The following is a 19320-nucleotide window of genomic DNA, read 5'->3' as shown; positions in this document are numbered from 1 at the left end:
TTCCATATCCTCTTTTGCCTATAGCCAGCCATGACCCCATAGGAATTACGGTTTAATTCTGTTTTATTCCCAGTTTGGAAGTGGAACTGGATTTTTCATCCAGCACCACATGGTACAGAAGGGTTTTACTAGAAGAGATGCAAGGTCTTTGAAAGATTTTATTTATTCAATTTCTATAGCTGCCCAAGTCTCAAACAAGTAAATTACGCAAACAAGTAATGCACTATGCAATCTAAAACCATCTCTTTATCTATTGGACCGGACGGAATATGTGCCTACTTCTTAAAAAAGCTACCCACTGCCATTAGCCGAACCTCTAAGCATAATCTTTGAAAAATCTTTCAGGACCAGCTCCTTGCCAAAACTATGGTCACAAGCCATGGTCATCCCCATCTTCAAAAAGGGAGACCTCAGCCTAGTTGAAAATTACAGACCAATCTTTTTATGCTGCGTCACCTGTAAAGTCATGAATCAATTATTAACCAATCCATCATCCTCCACTTAGAGACAAACAACCTACTCTCTAATAAACAATTTGGTTTCAGGAAAAAACTATCATGTAATCTGCAACTCCTACACTGCAAAAACATATGGACCACACAACTCGATCAGGGCAAAGCAATAGACGCAATCTACATAGACTTCTGTAAAGCCTTTGGTTCAGTGGTACACGACAAACTACTAAAACTATAATCTTATGGTATCTCTGGACAACTGCATAACTGGATAGAAGCATTCCTGTCAAATGGACAACAAATGGTCAAAATTGGGAGTGCCCTATCAAATTCTGTACTTGTCAATAGTGGTGTCAAGGCAGTGTTCTAGGACCAACTCTCTTCATACTCTACATAAATGACCTCTGTGATCATATTAAGAGCAACTGCGTTCTCTTCGCTGATGATGTAAAGCTATTCAACACCACAGACAATACTGCTACCCTTCAAAAAGATCTTGACTATGTATCAGAATGGTCAAACAAATGGCAACTTCAAATCTCAACAAATAAATGCGCTGTCTTACATATTGGCAAAAAAAATCAGAAAATAAAATACAAGCTGAATAGTCAAGACCTTGTTGATGATCGAAGCTCTGTAAAAGACCTTGGAATACTCATCTCTAATGATCTAAGTGCTAGAGTCCACTGTAACTACATAGCCAAAAAGGCATTAAGAGTTGTTAACCTAATCTTACGTAGCTTTTTCTCTGGTAATATCACACTAACTAGAGCATATAAAACATTTGCTAGACCAATACTCGAATACAGCTCATCAGTCTGGAACCCATATTACGTATCTGATATTAGCACAGTTGAGAAAGTCCAGAAATATTTTACAAGAAGAGTTCTCCACTCCTCTACTCGTTGTAGAATACCTTATGCCACCAGACTTGAAATTCTAGACCTAGAAAACCTTGAATTACGCCGTCTTCGGTCTGATCTAAGTATGGTATATAAAATCATACATAGCAATGACTTACCTGTCAATGAATACTTCAGCTTCAACCATAACAACACAAGATCACACAATAGATACAATCTCAAAGTTAATCGCACCAAACTTGATTTCAGGAAATACAACTTCAGCAACAGAGAGTGGTCAATGTCTGGAATACTCTACCTGACTCTGTGGTTTCTTCCCCAAACCCCAAAAACTTTAACCTTAGACTGTCTACTATTGACCTCACCCCTTTCCTAAGAGGTCTGTAGGGGGCGTGCATAAGCGCACCAACGTGCCTACCGTCCGTCCTATTGTTTCTTTTATTTTTTATTTTTCTTATATGTATCCACGTATTCATAACTATGTTTTTACTTATACCTATTATCTTGTAAGCAACTGACAAATCTAAATAAATAAATTTGGGGGCTTACATTTAGCCTTTTCTCACCTGGTACCTTCCAAAGATGTTGGTGTTCACCTCTCAAAACGCAGACAAGGAGGTATGGGAGGTAAAGTTTCATGCATTTTCAGTGTATCAGGTTCAATGGAGCAAATATTTATTTCAGTTTATTTATTCAATGTATTTAGTTATGCTGTTCTGGAAATTTAATTTGCTAGGACTATAACGCTCAGAATTCCCAGCCATTATTGTGGCAGTTGGAAGAGTTCTTGCAGTCACAAACACTTTTATATCATAAGCTGGGAAATTTGCAGCCCAGCTAAGTCTTCCATAACTTGCTTAAATATGACATAAGGGGGAGATGCTTGAATAAATGCAGAACTTGAAATAAATGCAGAACCACCATGCCATTATTTCAATCAGTTTCCAGTAATGTTAAATCTAACAGGATTTAATCAAATTAAAACAATTAAATCCATTTATTCAGTTTTTGTCCATATTTTGGAGGGAGTTCCCCAAGCACACAATGGGGAATAAATGTCAAAAGGAACACACTGACCTCTGTTTGCTTAGCATGCTTGCCATAAATAGATTAGAGCATCTAGGTTAGGATCATAAGTTGATTAAAGCAGCTAGGTTAGGATCTTGGTTGTGAGAGGAATGGGAAGCTGAAAGCAGGCTGCCCTTCCTTCTAGCTTTCACCTCATTTTGAATGCTAGGATTCTGGATCCTTAAACCTAGGAGTTTCAGCTGCTGCTCTTAAACATCAGATCTATCCTCATCCATGATTTAATTTTGGATGAGGGGGCAGACTTTGCATGTATTACTGAGACTTATGTCCCCTTTCAAAAATTTGTCCACCAGGATTTTGGGTTGACACCAGCCAGTTTCTCTTTATGGGGTGGGTGGGAGTTGTAGCTGTTGTCATCCATGACGTTGTAATCTAGTGGTGCTATCCAGAAAATAGGTGGGAATTGTAGGAAGTCAGCAACCCCCCCCCCAGAGTGAGTGAAATATTTTGGGGAATATTAAAAGGGCAGGATAGAATATTTCCCCTAAAGGAGAATGGGGAAAAATCTTAAGGGAGGCAGAAACCAGCCCCAGTCTCCAAGCCCCAAGCAGAAACCAACAGAGGAGGCCAGCTTTTAGAAATGCAGATTTGGGAATGCATTCAGAAAGACTGGGTAACAGAAACTCCATATAAGCAACACAATTAGGCAAGCCAAAGGTTGACAAGATTAGCTCAAACACCTAGGATCTGTATTTCACCTTTTGCTTATGGAGCGAGCCATGACCCCATAGGAATTAAAGTATAAAAACCCACCCACTCTCAACTCCATTTTGTCAGCTGTCCCAGAATCACATGATGTTGGTGATTCTGCTCATCAGTAAATGTTCTTCCTTAAGTAGCCTCTATTTTATTCCCAACTTGGAGCTGGCCTGGATTTTTCTTCCAACAGACTAAGATCTTGTGTTTGAACCAAAGAGCCAATTGGATGTGCTTCTTGTGCCACTACACTGTGGCAATCCTGTCAGGATTGCTTGACACTGTTCCTAAGTTTGCAGTAAGTAGCTTTTTTTAGTGAGCAGCCCAGAGGTTCCTGGATACCATGACAACTATGAACCTGACCTCATTTGAGGACTTGAAACACATGAAAAATCATTAGTTTTGGTCTTTCTCAGGGCAGACTCCATATCATCAGAAAGTGGGGGATCTGGAACTTGACCCTTTCTTATAGACTGATTACTATGGAGTTGGATGTAATTGATGTAATGAGTTGGCCACAGCAAGTTGGCTGTGCCCATTCTGGTCTATGGTGGGGAAAGACCCATTGGATTTATTTTGCCTCAGGTCTCTAACGGATACTATGGATTTTCAGAAGGCTCAGAGAATTCTCCAGGAATTGACTGAGAGTCTACTTGTTCACTGGAATAATCTGGCATCTGGGCTTTGGGACTGCATTTCACTTGAGCAAATTCTCCATGTGATCAGTTGATTCTGCTTTATTCTTGCTTTATTAAGGATCTTAGTAAGAAAAGTAAGTACCATAGCAGAGAAAATGTCTGGAATGCTGCTGGAGAAAGGGTCCATCTTGAGTCTGACCAGACAGTGTGAGCATATTTGTTTCCAATAGCAATTTAGGGTACAAAAATAAATATTTTGCTCTTACTGCATTGGCTGAATACCTGCTTGCTTTTAAGGATGTTTGCCGGAATCATCAAAAGGGCTACTATAGGATTTGTTGGATATATCTTTTTATTTATGTATTGACTTCTTTTCATTGAGCGTGGAATTATTACTCCACAGCAGGAACAAAAAGAATGGAGAAATACACAGATTTCCCACAGAGCTTTAATTTTAAATTTTATCGCCATATGGGAATAAAATGTTTATAACACTTACTACAGGAATCAGCCCAAATAATTAAAACAGGATAATAATAATGAGTTCTAGTCATCTGAAAAAATTGTTAAAATTCTAGTCATCAGTTTTCTTATAACTTTAACAATTTTTTTCAGAGGACTAGAGCTTATTAACTTATCTAGACTTATCTAACCTTTAGAATTTTGGACAGATAATAGATTGGAAGCAAGGCAGATATTTAAGGAAAATATACTTGGGTCCATTATATGTCTTTTTACAGAATGAGGATCAGTTATGAGTATAGAAATCAATTTTTAAATAATTGTTTCCCATTAATTAATCCATTTAATACATGTGCAGAATATAATTGACTGAACTATGAGAAGATGTAAGGCATGTGCCATGTTCTTACTATAGGTAGTCCTCAACTTACAACAATTGAGCCCAAAATTTGCTAAGTGAGACATTTGAATTTTGACCCATTTTATTACCTTGCCACAGTTAAGTGAATAACTAATTAAATAACATGTTTGTTAAATGAATCTGGCTTCCCCATTGACTTTGCTTTGCAGGTCACAAATGGTGATCACATGACCCAAGACACTGCAATGTCATAAATATGAATCAGTTGCCAAACATCTGAATTTTGATGTGACTGTGGGAATGCTGTAACTGTCTTAAGTGTGGAAAATGGTCATAAGTCTTTTTTTTTTCAAGTGCTGTTGTAACTTTGAAACTAAATGAACTGTTGAAAGTCAAGGACTACCTGTGCTGAACTATTAAAAGATCTTTGAACTATAGTCATCTATAGCTATTTTGTTGAAACAAATATATATACAGTATATTCAGCATGTACAAGAACTGGGTTAAGTTCCTTTAAAACAGGGTTCCCCCAACTTGGCAACTTTAAGACTTGTGGACTTCAACTCACATAATTTCTGGGAGTTGAAGTCCACAAGTCTTAAAAGTTGCCAAGTTTGGAAACCTCTGCTTTAGTATGATAGCTCTAAAATGTATTGAACTGCAGATGAGGGAACAATTAACCCCAGCTATCACACCAGAATATAAATGATGGGGTAGAGAGGAATTTAACCACTTTTCTTGTTTTAAAGTAAAATCTGAACAAGCTGTGGTTATAAACTATGTACATTAATTGCATCATCACAATTAGCAGCATCATTTGAGTTTTAGGTCTTCATGTATAATCAATTTGCCTGACCTCGTGTCTGATTTGTTACAATTGTCAGGGTCTCTGAAAGCACATAATTGAAGTTGTCGTTTAACATCTAAGAGGACATCAGACTGACAAAGTTATACTAGTTAGGTCCATGTAAGATTTATTATATAAACATTGTCCAATTTCTTTTGACCAAAAGCCTTTCTAAAAAGCTAAGTGTTGCCACTTCGTTTGGTGTCATGCATTTTGGAAGTTTAAATCTTTTTTAAAAACCAGTTTGAGATATATCTGTTTCTTTGCTCTTCCACTGTTCATCATTATCCATTCTTCCTTTAATTTCTTGCAGAAATAGTACTACTAAAGTAAAAGGGAGGAAACATCTGTGAATTGTCCTTGAAATGTTAATACACTATACTTCAGAATCTCCCTGAATAAAGTTAGAAAGAACCTCTTAAAGAGACACCTGTCATTACTGAATATCTTATCCATTAATATCACAACATTTAAAAGGAACCCACTTTTAAAACAAACCCAAGGCTCATAGAGTTTTTTTCTTTTTTTTCTTTGCAATTTTCAGAATGGCAGAGCCAATTTGTCATTCCATGTAAGAAATGACAGCACTCATCCATCTTTAACAATTCTTCCTGGTTGTTTTGCACATTAAATCTCAGTGTCCAATAACAAGAGGAAACAATAGTCCTCCAGGAACACACACACAAAACAGAATTGTAGAGCATTAGTGAAACAAAGTGAAACAAAGATGTGTACTAGCTTGGATGAGAATTTAGTACAGATACAGCATCACATACCTCTCCAAATCCTTATTTTTTAAGTTCTTATTTCTTTTTTTTTTTAAAGTTAATGTTGTGCAATGCAATGGTGGAATTTTTTTTTTGAAAAACAAGATAACTCTGATTTCATGCAAATGCTTTCTTTGGTTTCTAATTCCAAAGGCCTATGTAACCAAAAGATGTAACATCCTACCAATATTTTAAATGCGAGCTAGTTTTCAACCTTAAATAAGAGACACTTTATGATTAGGTACACATATTACACCAAAATATAAAAATTGTTTTTGAATATCAGCTGGCTTAATTTGCACAATAAGATAAGATATAACTATAGATTATAAATTACACTGTCTGGGTCAAAACCAATTAAGCTGAAATTAAATCATCTTAGGCTTGTTTAGTGCACAATGTAAATCGTCTTGTTATTGCTGTAAAAACTGAATGCTTCTCATATCTGATGTTTTGGGTGTATATACAGAGGTAGCACAATCTGTTCCCAATGGCTTGGTCAGCGAGGTGGTATTTTCTATATTTCCCCATGTCTTTTCCAAAATCCTTTCAGGAACTTTATTTATTGTGACTATAGTCTTGTGTTTGCAGTTCTCTGCATTAAAAACACGAAATGTAAATTAATAATAAAACAATGACAGTAGGATCAGATGAAAGGAAGATTAAATGAACAGCAATCCAAAACTAAAACTAGCAAAAAGATTGAATAATACAAACTACACAAAGAATTAAAAAATGAAACAGCCGCTTTTTAAGATCCAGTAGTTATTTTCCTTGATCCATATTTTAAAGATATTCTTCTAGGGAGCCAGTTTGGTGGAGTAGTTAAACACCAGGCTAGAAACTAGGAAACTGAGTTCTAGCCCCCCACCTCAGGGCAACTTTGGGTTGATTTAAAAAAAAAAGCAAAAGAAATGTGAAAAAATGCTAAGAAGAAAACATATTTGGAAGATTATTAAGAAGGCTCCACTGATCCTTTCAAGCCCATATTTATCATTATAGCAAGGATGTTAACATCACAATAATTATTAAGTGCACTATTAGCAAACTGTTGTTACACAGGCGGTATCCTACCACTGCTTACACAGCATGGTTGTTGAATAGGCTACATTTAAATGGATTCACATATCATGATCATACTAAAACTTAAGTAATGATTAACAATATTCTATGATCAGGCCTGGTGTGTTCTCCAAATCAAGCCAAACATGACTTGCAAAACCATCCTTCATACTTGAAACATTGTGCAAATCCAGAAAAACAGGTTTCATTCAAAAAGAATGGTTAACAAATAAGTTTCATAAACAATGTTTGCCAATTTATATCAAAGTGCATCACTCATTAAGACATATTCCAGCAAAACCTGTGACTATTCAAGCTATAATCAAATCCTTAGCCACGATGTAGATTATGGTAATCAAGTTCTGAGGATATATGTCCTATGATTGGTGTCTTAAATATATTAATAATTAGTGCAATTTGGGAGCAATTTCAAAGTAAAAGTTTGGGGGAAATCTTGGAGTTAGCCAAATATGCATCCTATTAATTGCCAAGCTTTGACTTGTGCTGTCAGCTTTTTACCTAAATCTATTCATTTAGTCACTTATCTTTGAAGATTAAGAAAAAAACTACTTATAGCTAAAATAATTTGATAATTATTAGCAAGTAGAAATAAAAATGCTAATAAATTAGCAAGTAGAAATAAAAATGAAATAAAGGAGATTTTGATAATGACAAGACTGACTATTAAAATCCACCTACTGATGTATAAGATAGTACGAGCAAGAAGATAGCTTTATTCACTAGTTTCAAGAGCTTTTTTTGTTAATTTTCCCCTTAAAGACCCAGGTTACATTTGAAATTAATCCTTTTCTCTTTATCTATTCAGACTATCAGAAGCTTGTCACATTATGCCTTCTATTCTCTATACTCTTTTTGTTTAATCCTTTTTTGTGATCCTCTTGTTTAGATTGTCAAATATCTAGCTCCTTTGGATATCAACATCAGAAAACACCTTTAATATTTTCATGCAAAACCAACCATAACTTTATCATACAAATTATTCATTGCTAGAACAAGCGTGTGCATGTATACAAGATTGAACACAACTATTAATTTGTTCTAGAAAAACAGAGGCTCATATTGCTGAAAGTTGGTTTATTTACCTGAAAGGTCTAAAATTATAAATGACTTTAAATACACTATAATTGCCTCCTTAGGAGCCATAAATATTCAGTGCACTTCATCAAACAGAAATATACAAGTTAGTAAAGTGACATGACATTGATTGCAATTTTACACAGAGACAAGTAATGCAAATTCAATTTTTCATTTTCCACTTAGATGGAAATCAGCAAGAGTTTGCCATGTAGAAACCTATAGATATACAATTATCAACAAAGATTAAAAGCAGTGGATATCAAAATCTCTACATCTCGTCAAGAAGTTTCTTAGTGCTAAAAAAATATTTTTTCATAGACTATGACTGGATTCAGAAAAAAAATAAGGTGAGAATGGATTTTTAAGTGTATCAACATTCTGGAGACTATCTGGAATTCTGAAAATTATAAAGATACTATTCTACTAAATTAAAGCAGTTTGCCAATAAAGGAGAGTATTTGTAACTCAGGGTTGAAATGAGCGGTCCTTTGTGCCCCCTGAGCTTGGAAGGTTGTTGGGTTTTTTGACAGATGCTTTATTACACAAACTAGGTAATATTATCAGTGCTAGCAAGGAGTGGGTTTTGATCTCAGTTTATATTCTAGTAACTTGCCCTGTCAGTGTTGGTGGGAGTGATTTTACAGGTTACTTGGTTGGACTGCTTACCATTAGCTTGTTTGAGAATTCCTTGATTGGGGTATTGTTTACTTCTTGATTGTTCTAATATTAATTTTGGAGTTAATCTATATTCATCTGGGTGCTAATTACTGGTGGGGAGGTGTTTCTGTCTTTTTGTTCCCTTTTTGGCTTGTTGTCTCTTTTGCATAGTATGTAGATATTGTTTATGTCTGTGTCTATTGATGGCTAATTTGTCAGAGTGCCAGAATTCTAGAAATTCCCTAGTGTTTTTGAACTTGGCTTGGTCTAGGATAGTTACAGTTTCCCAGTTAAGTCTGACTATATGTTGTGCAATTAAGGAATTTTCTGACTGCTAGTTGGTGTTCATGGATGCATTTTATCTGTCTTCTACTTGCTTGTCCTATGTAGTGACTGTTGCAGTCATTACACAATAATTTGGGTAATGAAAAGTTTGATAGAAAACAACCAAGCTCAAAGAGCTCCAAGGACTCCTTAAAGCAATTTGGCAAAAGGACAAATTCCTTCCAAATCAAGGTTAAATTCATACACATCAGAACACATTTGAAAAAGCACCTTTGGGACAAAGATGACCTGGATGCCTGAGAATCTCCATACACATATCTGAAGAACTATATCTATCTTGAACTGTGACTCTTCAAGTATTTGAGATAGTAATCTGGCAGCTATTGAAAGCAAGTGTACTTGGAGTTAACACTAAAATGAATTTTGGCACATTCAACCTTAAAATCAATAGGTATAGACATGTCTAGGTCTGCAAGGGATCAATCAGCTATAGGTAATATTTTGCAGATAAAAATGTATTTAATATTAAGATTTAGGATGGGAACTGTAGCTATTCTGTTTTTCAATGTAACTATTCTCCTTTTAATTGTAGATGTACATAATTTATTCCAGCCCTTATAGTTCATTATTTGAGTGTTTCCATTCAGTTACTGACAGTGTTTAATGTACACTGAGCCATCAACCAGAAATAGTTAAGCAACTATGCAGCTGTTAGAGAGTAAAGTATAATTTTATCACAAAATTATTAAAACAAAAATATAAATTCACCCTTGTTTCTCCAGTCCTGTAACCTTAATTTACCTTGGTTTAGTTATTTTGATGGCAGTCTTTCTACTGAATCACAGTAGGTAGAAAATCCCCTTCTTATATCTTAATATAAAAAAATAACACAGCATGTAGATGAGGAAGTTGACATAAATACCGTATTTATACGTGCTCTATATGTAATGGTTATTTTTTAAAAAATCAGTAATTAATATTTTGTATTTATTAATAACATTGAAAAATGTTATTAAAATTATAATATGAAATGTGCTGAAAATTGCAAGCTATTTGTTTAAACAAGCTAAGCACTTATCCAGTAAATATATTTATATAATTAGTTTAATTTTTTTCTTTAGAGATTTGCAATGTAGTCTACCAGCAATGGCACAAGAACAGAACACAAGCTGATATTTTTCATTGCATAAGTCTACTAATACTGTGCAGAACTGTTAATGTTAATTTAATATTAGAACATTAAATCCTTTATAAAGCAAGCGAAGATATAAAAAGTATTTTTAGGTTTGCTTGTTTTAAAAAAACAACCGAAAATATAATGCAACATTACATTTTTTGTAAACATACCAAAATATGGTAGACATACTTTATGTGACAAGAAAGTTAACTGTTTCCTTTATGTTCAAAATCACACTATTTAGTTTACTATAAAAGTATAACTGGAACTCAATTTCTGAAAAGGAATTTGAATTCACAAAAATGATTTAAAAAAACCTGCTCTGGAAACATACCAGAATTCATTATTGACTTTGAATTAATCCTCATCTCTATGATTTGAATTCAATTTCTAATATATCTAATAAAGTAACTCAAATCAAAAGTTCAAGTGGAACAGAATTCCTACTACAGATTTTAGGTTATTTTCCCTTCAACAGCAATGTTGCGCAAACTCAACATATGGCAAATCTCAAAAGTTTTGTGATGCATATCCAAGTATTTTTCAGTTTTGTTTGAGATGTGTATATGCTCGTGAATATCATACAGGAGATATAAAAACATTAACAAAAACACTATATTTGAGAAATTGAACTGGACAAATTCTAAATCTGTCCTGGAATCAAATACAATATCAGATACCACTTTTAAAAACCCTTCACAAAAATCTTTGCAATATCAGATTTTCAAATATCTTACAGGACACCTGAGATCCTGCACAGAGATTTAACAGAGAGCAACTAATCCATATCTATATTTCATCAAGTGAAAAATGGCCAAACTCACTCTTCAAAATTGTATCAATTTTCCATTACAGAGATTTTTCAAGATTCCATCTTCTGTTTACAGAACTGTAGCAAAAAACCAGCACAGAACTTTTAGTTCACAGGGTAGGGTATGATGGGCGACAAAAGCTCTATTAAAATATATTGCTACAATTATAATCTGAAATTGGTTCCAATATTGAAAATCACATGTTTTTCATAGACTTTCTTCATCGTTCTCTCAATTTGTTTCAGAAAAACTTGTGGAATTCTCCCACATAAAGTGTGTACAGTATTGAGGAATTTGGACTGGAGAGGATAGTACATTGATTGGAAGAGATTGTCTTCAAATGAAAACTAAAGAGGAAAAAGATACAAAAATGTAATCAGCAATCTTAAATCATTGGTTCATGGTTGATACTGATATATGTGTCATCACCTTCTCCTATTTAGCACCAATACAAAACACATAGTCTGACCCCTATTTATTATATCTCCTCATCCTCATCTTTAGTAATCTTTCATATTACTTTAATCCAATCTACTGGATATCATGATCATCCAACTCTTTGTCATTCTTTGTCACCACATATTTAAGCATTAGTCCAGAAAAGTACCACTTTCAAAAAAATTTTTTTTTACCTGAACACTGGTATAAACTGAATTGGGACTCTTGATTCTGAATCTAACTGAAGAAGTTGTCTTGCATTGTATTGCAGCAAGAACATTGCTAAAGTCCCTGAATACGAATTTGGTATCATGGATGGAGTTCTATAATAGGATCAGCAGGACCTAATTTCAAGCATCCATTCAAGTATAACATTCACTGGAAATTTTGAGTAAGTTAGAATCTCTTAGCCTGCTCTACCTTCTAGGATTCTTGTAACAATAAAGCCTATTACTGATACTATATATTGCAGCCTTATTTTATGCAAGAACTTGTGACTTGGCAAAACATCACTTACATCACGTATCACTTCATAGAGTGCTTTGAAAGTAGGTTGTTTATCATCATGATAGACACCTCGATTCCCATGCAGAATTGAAATGCCTTCTTCTTCTGCTCCTTTGCAGTTACTGCCATACATGCAATGATCTGGTCGATAATTCCACTGACAGGGAAAGAGGAAGAGACATTCTAAAAGGAAGTAAAATGAAAACATGTAGAGAGAAAAAATTAGCCAAGAGTAGAATGACTCTTTTTTTTAACGACCCTGTAATCCCCTTAATTTTGGGGGGAGAGGGGGGGGGGGCTAAATGGAGCTGAGCGTTTACTGGCCGGATGTACTTCCTGAGCCACATGGAGTTCGCAAAAGGTATTTTTCTTTCTGCCCTAGGAGAGGGACATCTGCCATTACATAGGTCTGAAATCTCAGCCGAGTGGCAGGTGAGCGTCTTCACCCCTAGGCATCACACTACTCTATTACCCAAAAATAGAATGATATCTAGGAATCAGCTTTAAATACAAGACATGGAAAGAAATCAGAGAAAAATAATTTTATAACAACATCATACAAATGATGAGTTCAAATATATATAATTCTGACTTTTTCCTAGTTGCTCCAATCAATATTATGGTTTTTGAGAAAAGAAAACTGATAGAATTTGCAAAAGATGGAGGCTTCCAATGATTGGAAAAAGATGTAGAAATATATTATGGCTTAAGGGAACAATAATGCAACACTCATACTTGGAGAGTCTCAATTTTTTAAAATTATTATAATATATTCAAAATTAAAATCATGCTGTCATTATATTACAATATCTTATATACTTATAAAGTATGCACCTGGATTGAAGTAAAAAATAATATTTAGCAAGTCCTGGTCTCCCCACGTAATGTAATTTTTATACTTTTGGTATAAAGGGTACAGCATTTCTTCCCATTTCAAGCCTGTTGGTATCAAGTTGTTCTGAAATTGAGAAATAAACGATTTGAGAAAGTAATTGTAACTACAAATTTACATTCATAGCAGGAGGAAGCTATGGTGCATAGCATGGTGCAGCTTCTAGCTGGGTTCAGTGACCAAACAGTATGAAAAAAGTTGCTTTCAACAAGATGGGAATGAGAAGTCATTTCTCCTAAATATGCCAAACAAGAAATCTACCTTAGTATTCTGCTTGACAAATATTCATTCTTCCCCACTGGATGTGATGGCTAAGAATTATGGAAGCTGAAGTCTAACATATCCAAAGGATACCAGAACGACTGGCTATACTGATAGTACTCTTAGTGTGGCAATCTTTCGTGTAGAAGCATTTGAAGACCTATCATGCGCTTTTACAGAGGCACAATTGAGAGCGTTTTAACAAACTGCATCACTGTTTGGTTGGTGGCAGCAGTGCCTCAGATAGAAAGTCCATTCAGAGAGTGGTAAGGACAGCTGAGAAGATTAGAGGAAGACCGCTTCCTGTTATTCAGGATACTGCTTATAAGCGCTATGTGCTTAGAGCTCAAAGCATTTTTAGAGATCCCATCACACACCCACTTCATGGTCTGTTTCTATTGCTCCCCTCTGGGAGGAGATTTTGAAGTATTTCGAAGACTACCAGGTTCTATAACAGCTTTGTTCCTTATGCCATCTGTCTGATAAACTTGCAAGATTCGTTTTTCTCGCCATGTACATCCAAACTAGACTATGTTGTTTCTCTGTATCATATAATATATGTGGGTATATACATAATTTTGTATTTATTTATTTAGTCATGTTTATGTAGTGTATGTTGGAGGTGGTGACTCTTTGAGAGCTGTATGCAACAAAATTTTATTTTAATGTATGCCGATTAGCGTACATTCAAAGTGACAGTAAAGTTATTCTAAGTCTAAGTCTTCCAAAATGAACTATTCTTTCACTGTCTGTCTTACAACCAGTTTGAGTATTTATTGATCTACGTGGTGCACATTTCTAAAAAAAACCAAAAAAACATAGTCCATGTTGTGTTTTCATCATGTCAATGCCATTTGTACAGAAAGAAACTAAACTCTACAATCTGTCAAAGTTTTGCCCAACTAACAAAAAATGGAGTAAAAACCAACTCTACCCCAACAAAGATATTCTTCCAAAATAAATGATCTCCTTACCTTGAATTGGGTATTTCTTATTCGGGTTAAATTCATTAGCATAACACCAGAATTCACCCCAGTGGTTCCATAATATGGGTGGCGAGCAAAACGACTATACCAGCCAATCTTTGGTATTTCGTGTTCCGGTGCCATTGCAGCCAGCTGGGTGGCATTGAAAATTCTCAGAAAGCCCCAAATGTCATCAATGGGTCGCAGGAATAAGACATCTGTGTCCACATACAGAAGGGAATCCACATCTTTCAAAATCATCTTTGGAAAAAGCCCAGATGGTTGAGAAAGCCATATATGCAAAAAACCAAAAATAAATACATTAATGACTCGCAAATGGATATATACCGATCATGAGGCAATACCTCTGACCTGCCTTTCTGTTCAAATAAAGAGGTTCTGGCACAATACTTCAGGGTCACGTAGACAGGAACAAAGGCAAGAGGAATGGGGGTGAAGAAAAAAGGTCAGATGCTGTTCAGTAGTTTGCACTCCCCCCCCCCCAAAAAAAGAAGCCAAATGCACCAGTTTTCTTTTCCTTTTAGCGTTAAAGGAAGTTACTTCCCAACTGTTACAAGGAAGAGTTATAAGGAAAATAGATTTAGAAGTGATAGCTATTAACCTGTAAGAGGAATCCATTGCTTGCTTCAGAGAAAAATCCAATTCTCCTTTGAATGGAATCAATGTCTTCCCTTAATTGCCATCCCTCCTATTTTTGCCTTGTTTAGAAGGCTCAGAGATGAACCAAGTTTTATCTGTTCAAGTTTTAAGCCATATCAGGTAGTAGAGAGTTTAAGAAGGCACACAGTCTACAACCTTTTCCTTACAAAGCATTCCACTTCAGCAGGAATGGAAGAGAGTCAATCATGGTAAATTCACCCAGGGTTAGTTTTATAATGGAACAATAGCAATAGCACTTAGCACTTAGACTTATATACTGCTTTATAGCCCTCTCTAAGCGGTTTACAGAGTCAGCATATTGCCCCCAACAATTTGGGTCTTCATTTTACCCACCTCGGAAGGATGGAAGACTGAGTCAACCTGGTGGGATTTGAACTGCCAAATTGTAGGCAGCTGGCTGTAGAAGTAGCTTGCAGTACTGCACTCTAACCACGGCGCCACAGAGGCTTCCTTAACAACCTATGTTTCCATACAGCACAGATTGCTGAACAAACTTCAAGATCCTATTATATCCTCTTGTTCAGACAAAAGCAATTATATCTGTATTCCATCTCCTTCTTTCTCAATTTGTTTCTTCCTTTTGATCTCCTGCCATACAACGATTACATTCAACTTTTAAACTTTCTGCCTTATCCATATGTTACTAAATCACAACTTTCCCCAACCTAGTGCTTTCCAGACCTGATGAAATACATCACCTGGAGATGGTGATAGCTCATGTTTGGCTCACTTAAAGGCACCAGTTTGGGGAATGTGGATTTATTAGAATATGATGTTGCAAATATATCTTCCTATAACCAATGAGAGATCAAGAACTGAATTCCAAACTTTCAGCATACATATAAGACTGTTCTGTGACTGAACTGTGGCTCTTGGCCAGCTTGAACTGCTGGAAAGAATTGTCATGGAAGACACTGGCTCACTATATTGATAACAGTATATCGAATGAATGACAATTCTTTCAAGTTGTTAATTCTTGTTTGCCATATGCCCTCTTGTGGCCAACATGTTCTTTATAAATCTATCCCTAATTTCAATAATTTTATACAACACTGCAGAGTAGATTTGAGGCTTTGCATTAGTGCCTCTTCCCTAGTTTATCTCCCCTCTAATTTTACAAAAAACTCCTTTTGATCGTCTTCATTCCCAAACAACTCTCTGATTATATTTGCAGGCACTATACCATGAATGGACCACCACAGTGAAGTTCCACCATTGAAATCTATGTTTGGAAAAACCTCCTAAATATTGCTAGACTAATTTGCAAATAGAAGGTTGGAGATAGAACCCCATCTATGTTTCATTTCTTTTTTTCTTTTGGCAACATGGGTAAAAGCTAAAATATAACACATAAAACAAGGTATATCTTTAGGATAGCAATAACAATGGAACGTATTCAGATGTAAAAGCTTAGCTGTCATGTTTTTAAAAAGACATTTTATTTATCTGTTTTAGTTACCTAATTTAGAAACCGCCCATCTCCCTTGACAGAGAGACATGGAATACAGGCAATAAAGAAAACTCTTAAAAGCTAAGTCTGAATCAACTGAATTGTAAGCCTCTCAGAGTCAGACAGAGATAGGCAGCCATTGAAACTGAACAAACAAGCAAACAAACAAACATCCTTTTCTTAAGCCTTGAAGTCTCAACATCCCATTTTTAAAATACATTTCCTTTCTTGGGTAGTTATGTGAGCATATTTTTATTACCAAAAATGACAGGTTAAATAATCAAAGTAAACTGAACCAAATGATTATTTTGGGGTGTATCTTTCATTGGTGTGCATACAGTGATTAATTGATAATTACAAGATATTAATTCTAGGACTTCTTTAGATTCCTTTCACTTAATAAATTTACCCTTTTATGTCTTTAATGTAAGTATTCGGTAGGTTTAATTTGTCATCTATAGATAGTCCTCAACTTACGATCATAACTGAGCCCAAAATTTTTGTTGTTAAATAAAACATTAAGTGAGTTTTGCCCCATTTTGCGACCTTTCTTGCCATAGTTATTAAGTGAATCATTGCAGTTGTTAAGTTAGTTACACCAGTGATCCCCAACCTTTTTGACGCCGCGGCCCGGTACCGGCATCAGCTGGGCGCCGCGGCCCGGTACCGGCATCAGCTGGGCGCCGCCCATCTTTTTGATGAAAAGTGCTTCCGTGACCTCACCGGAAGCACTTTTTCATCAAAAAGATAGTAGCGCCAGCGCTTCGGTGAGCTTTTCCGGGTAGAAATGGCTTTCTACCCGGAAAGCTGCGGCGCCGCCATCTTTTTGATGAAAACGTGCTTCCGTGAGCTTTCTACCCGGAAAAGCTCACCGGAAGCACTTTTTCATCAAAGATGGCGGCGCCAGCAAGCCAGCGGCCCGGTAGGAGTTGTTCCGCGGACCGGGACCGGTCCACGGACCGGTGGTTGGGGACCCCTGAGTTACACAGTTTGTTAAGTGAATCTGGTTTCCCCAATGACTTTATTTGTCAGGTCACAAAAAGTGATTACCTGACCTCGGGACACTGCAACCATCATAAATGTGAGTCAGTTGTCCAGCGCCAGCATTTTGATCACATGACCATGGGAATGCTGCAACAGTAGTCACTTTTTTTCAGTGCCGTTGTAACTTTGAAAGGTCACTAATTGAACTGTTGTAAGTTGAGGACCACCTGTACTGAGGGTTTTTTCTATTCTTTCCAGAAAGTATGTGAAGCCTCCATTGAGTTTAAGATTCCTATTTTGCCTTAAAAACCTAGGGCAAAATCCAAATCAAAAGCCCCCTCCCCCCTTTTCTCTGAAATTTAGTCACCAAAGTTTGCCTACTCTATAACATGAAAAATACATTAATTTTGTTTCTCTCCCATTCCTTTCCTTTTTATTTCATATTGCAAAGAAGTTAAAATGAGAGATGGGAGTCTTGTATTAGTGATTATACATTAGTCACTCTAGCAGCCTTTTTGGCTAAAGTACATTGTAAAAATGCCACTAATAAATAAGCAGAAGTGCTGAAGAGTTCCAAAACAAAAAGCAGATTGTGTTGCGAGTCAGCAAGAAACTTAACATATTAGCTGTGTCAGAATATGAACAGCACTTTATTAAAGTCTGTACAGGGGTGACAGCATGAACCGTGAGTCTTATTAACTCAAAAGGAGCAGTACACTGAAATAAAAAGTGGCAAGCCCCTAAATAGTATAATGACCAAAAAAATTCAAGCAGCAACTGGATGCTACAGTTCTTTGAAAAAATATCTCCTGCTGAGAATGGCAGTTGTCACTTTCTAACCTTATTGTATAAACCAGGGGTAGTCAACCTTTTTATACCTACTGCCCACTTTTGTATCTCTGTTAGTAGTAAAATTTTCTCTAACCGCCCACCAGTTCCACAGTAATGGTGATTTATAATGTAGGGAAAAAACCCCTACCGCCCACCATGAAAGCTGGAACGCCCACTAGTGGGCGGTAGGGACCAGGTTCACTACCACTGGTATAAACACTTCTATTACTCTCTCAAGATACTACCTAGGAAGAGCTGGTGCAATTTCACCAAGTATTATATCCGAAAAGTTAGGTAGGATGAGTAAACTTGTCACAGAATGCACATGTCTATAAAAGTAGGTTTGGTCTATGTTCTTTTTTTCTTTTTTAAAGTAAAAATACTGACAAATTTATCAGAGGGGTATGGAGTGGACTTAAAGAAGATGAATATGGAAAAGGATTGCCTAAAATTGGGAAACAAAGCAAACTTAATGTCAGAACAAAGCATAGAAATTACCAAGAGAAGCCAAAGCCAAGATAATCATCTCAGAATCTCAACAAGGGGTTTCAGAGAGTTGTTAGAAGAGACAAGAAGCAATATTGCAACAACATCAGTAAACACATTGAAGGTGGAAGCAGACATGGAAAAGCAAGGAAAATATTTTTAAAAAATCTGTGAGTCTAGAAGCAAGTTCCAACCTTGGAAATGATATGCTACAGGAGGCCAACTGACAGGTAATGATTGATTCAAAGAAGAACAAACCAAAATGGAAGGAATACACTGAAATACTATACAACTGTAACTTAGATAATATTTCCTACTTATGAGAACCTCTAGTGCAGAAGATAAAATTAAATCTGCGCCAAGGCTACAGGAATTGATGGAAATACCCACTGAAATATGACAAGTAGCAGAACAAGAATCAGTGAAGTTTCTAAGCAAGCTACGCCAGCAAATTTGGAGAATGACACAGTGATGGAGAGACTGAAAGAGGTCAATCTACATTCCAATATGAGAGAGAGAGAGAAAGACTTAGCAGAGTGTGCAACTAAACTATCAT

General features: G+C 35.9%; 1 protein-coding gene across 3 annotated transcripts in view; it reads right to left on the bottom strand.

Moving 5' to 3' along the window:
• Positions 1–5152: 5152 nt before the first annotated feature.
• Positions 5153–19320, bottom strand: part of GXYLT2 (glucoside xylosyltransferase 2) — a 28147-nt gene continuing 13979 nt past the window's right edge. For 2 of the 3 annotated variants that reach the window (XM_026679046.2, XM_087954585.1), the window contains exons 4-7: positions 14342–14593; positions 13049–13172; positions 12225–12397; positions 8321–11616 (exon numbers count right to left, since the gene is read on the bottom strand). In XM_026679046.2, the coding sequence (XP_026534831.2) occupies positions 11434–11616; positions 12225–12397; positions 13049–13172; positions 14342–14593 (732 nt within the window). In that variant the 3' untranslated portion in view covers positions 8321–11433. Of the gene's footprint in view, positions 6774–8320; positions 11617–12224; positions 12398–13048; positions 13173–14341; positions 14594–19320 lie in introns of those variants that run through there. The other variant, XM_087954584.1, reaches the window with a different exon arrangement.

Source organism: Notechis scutatus, chromosome 2 (assembly GCF_049901735.1).
Source record: "Notechis scutatus isolate UNSWTSFEM ecotype Mainland chromosome 2, rNotScu1.2, whole genome shotgun sequence".
Lineage (NCBI taxonomy): Eukaryota > Metazoa > Chordata > Lepidosauria > Squamata > Elapidae > Notechis > Notechis scutatus.
This window is presented reverse-complemented; position numbering and strand designations above follow the sequence as displayed.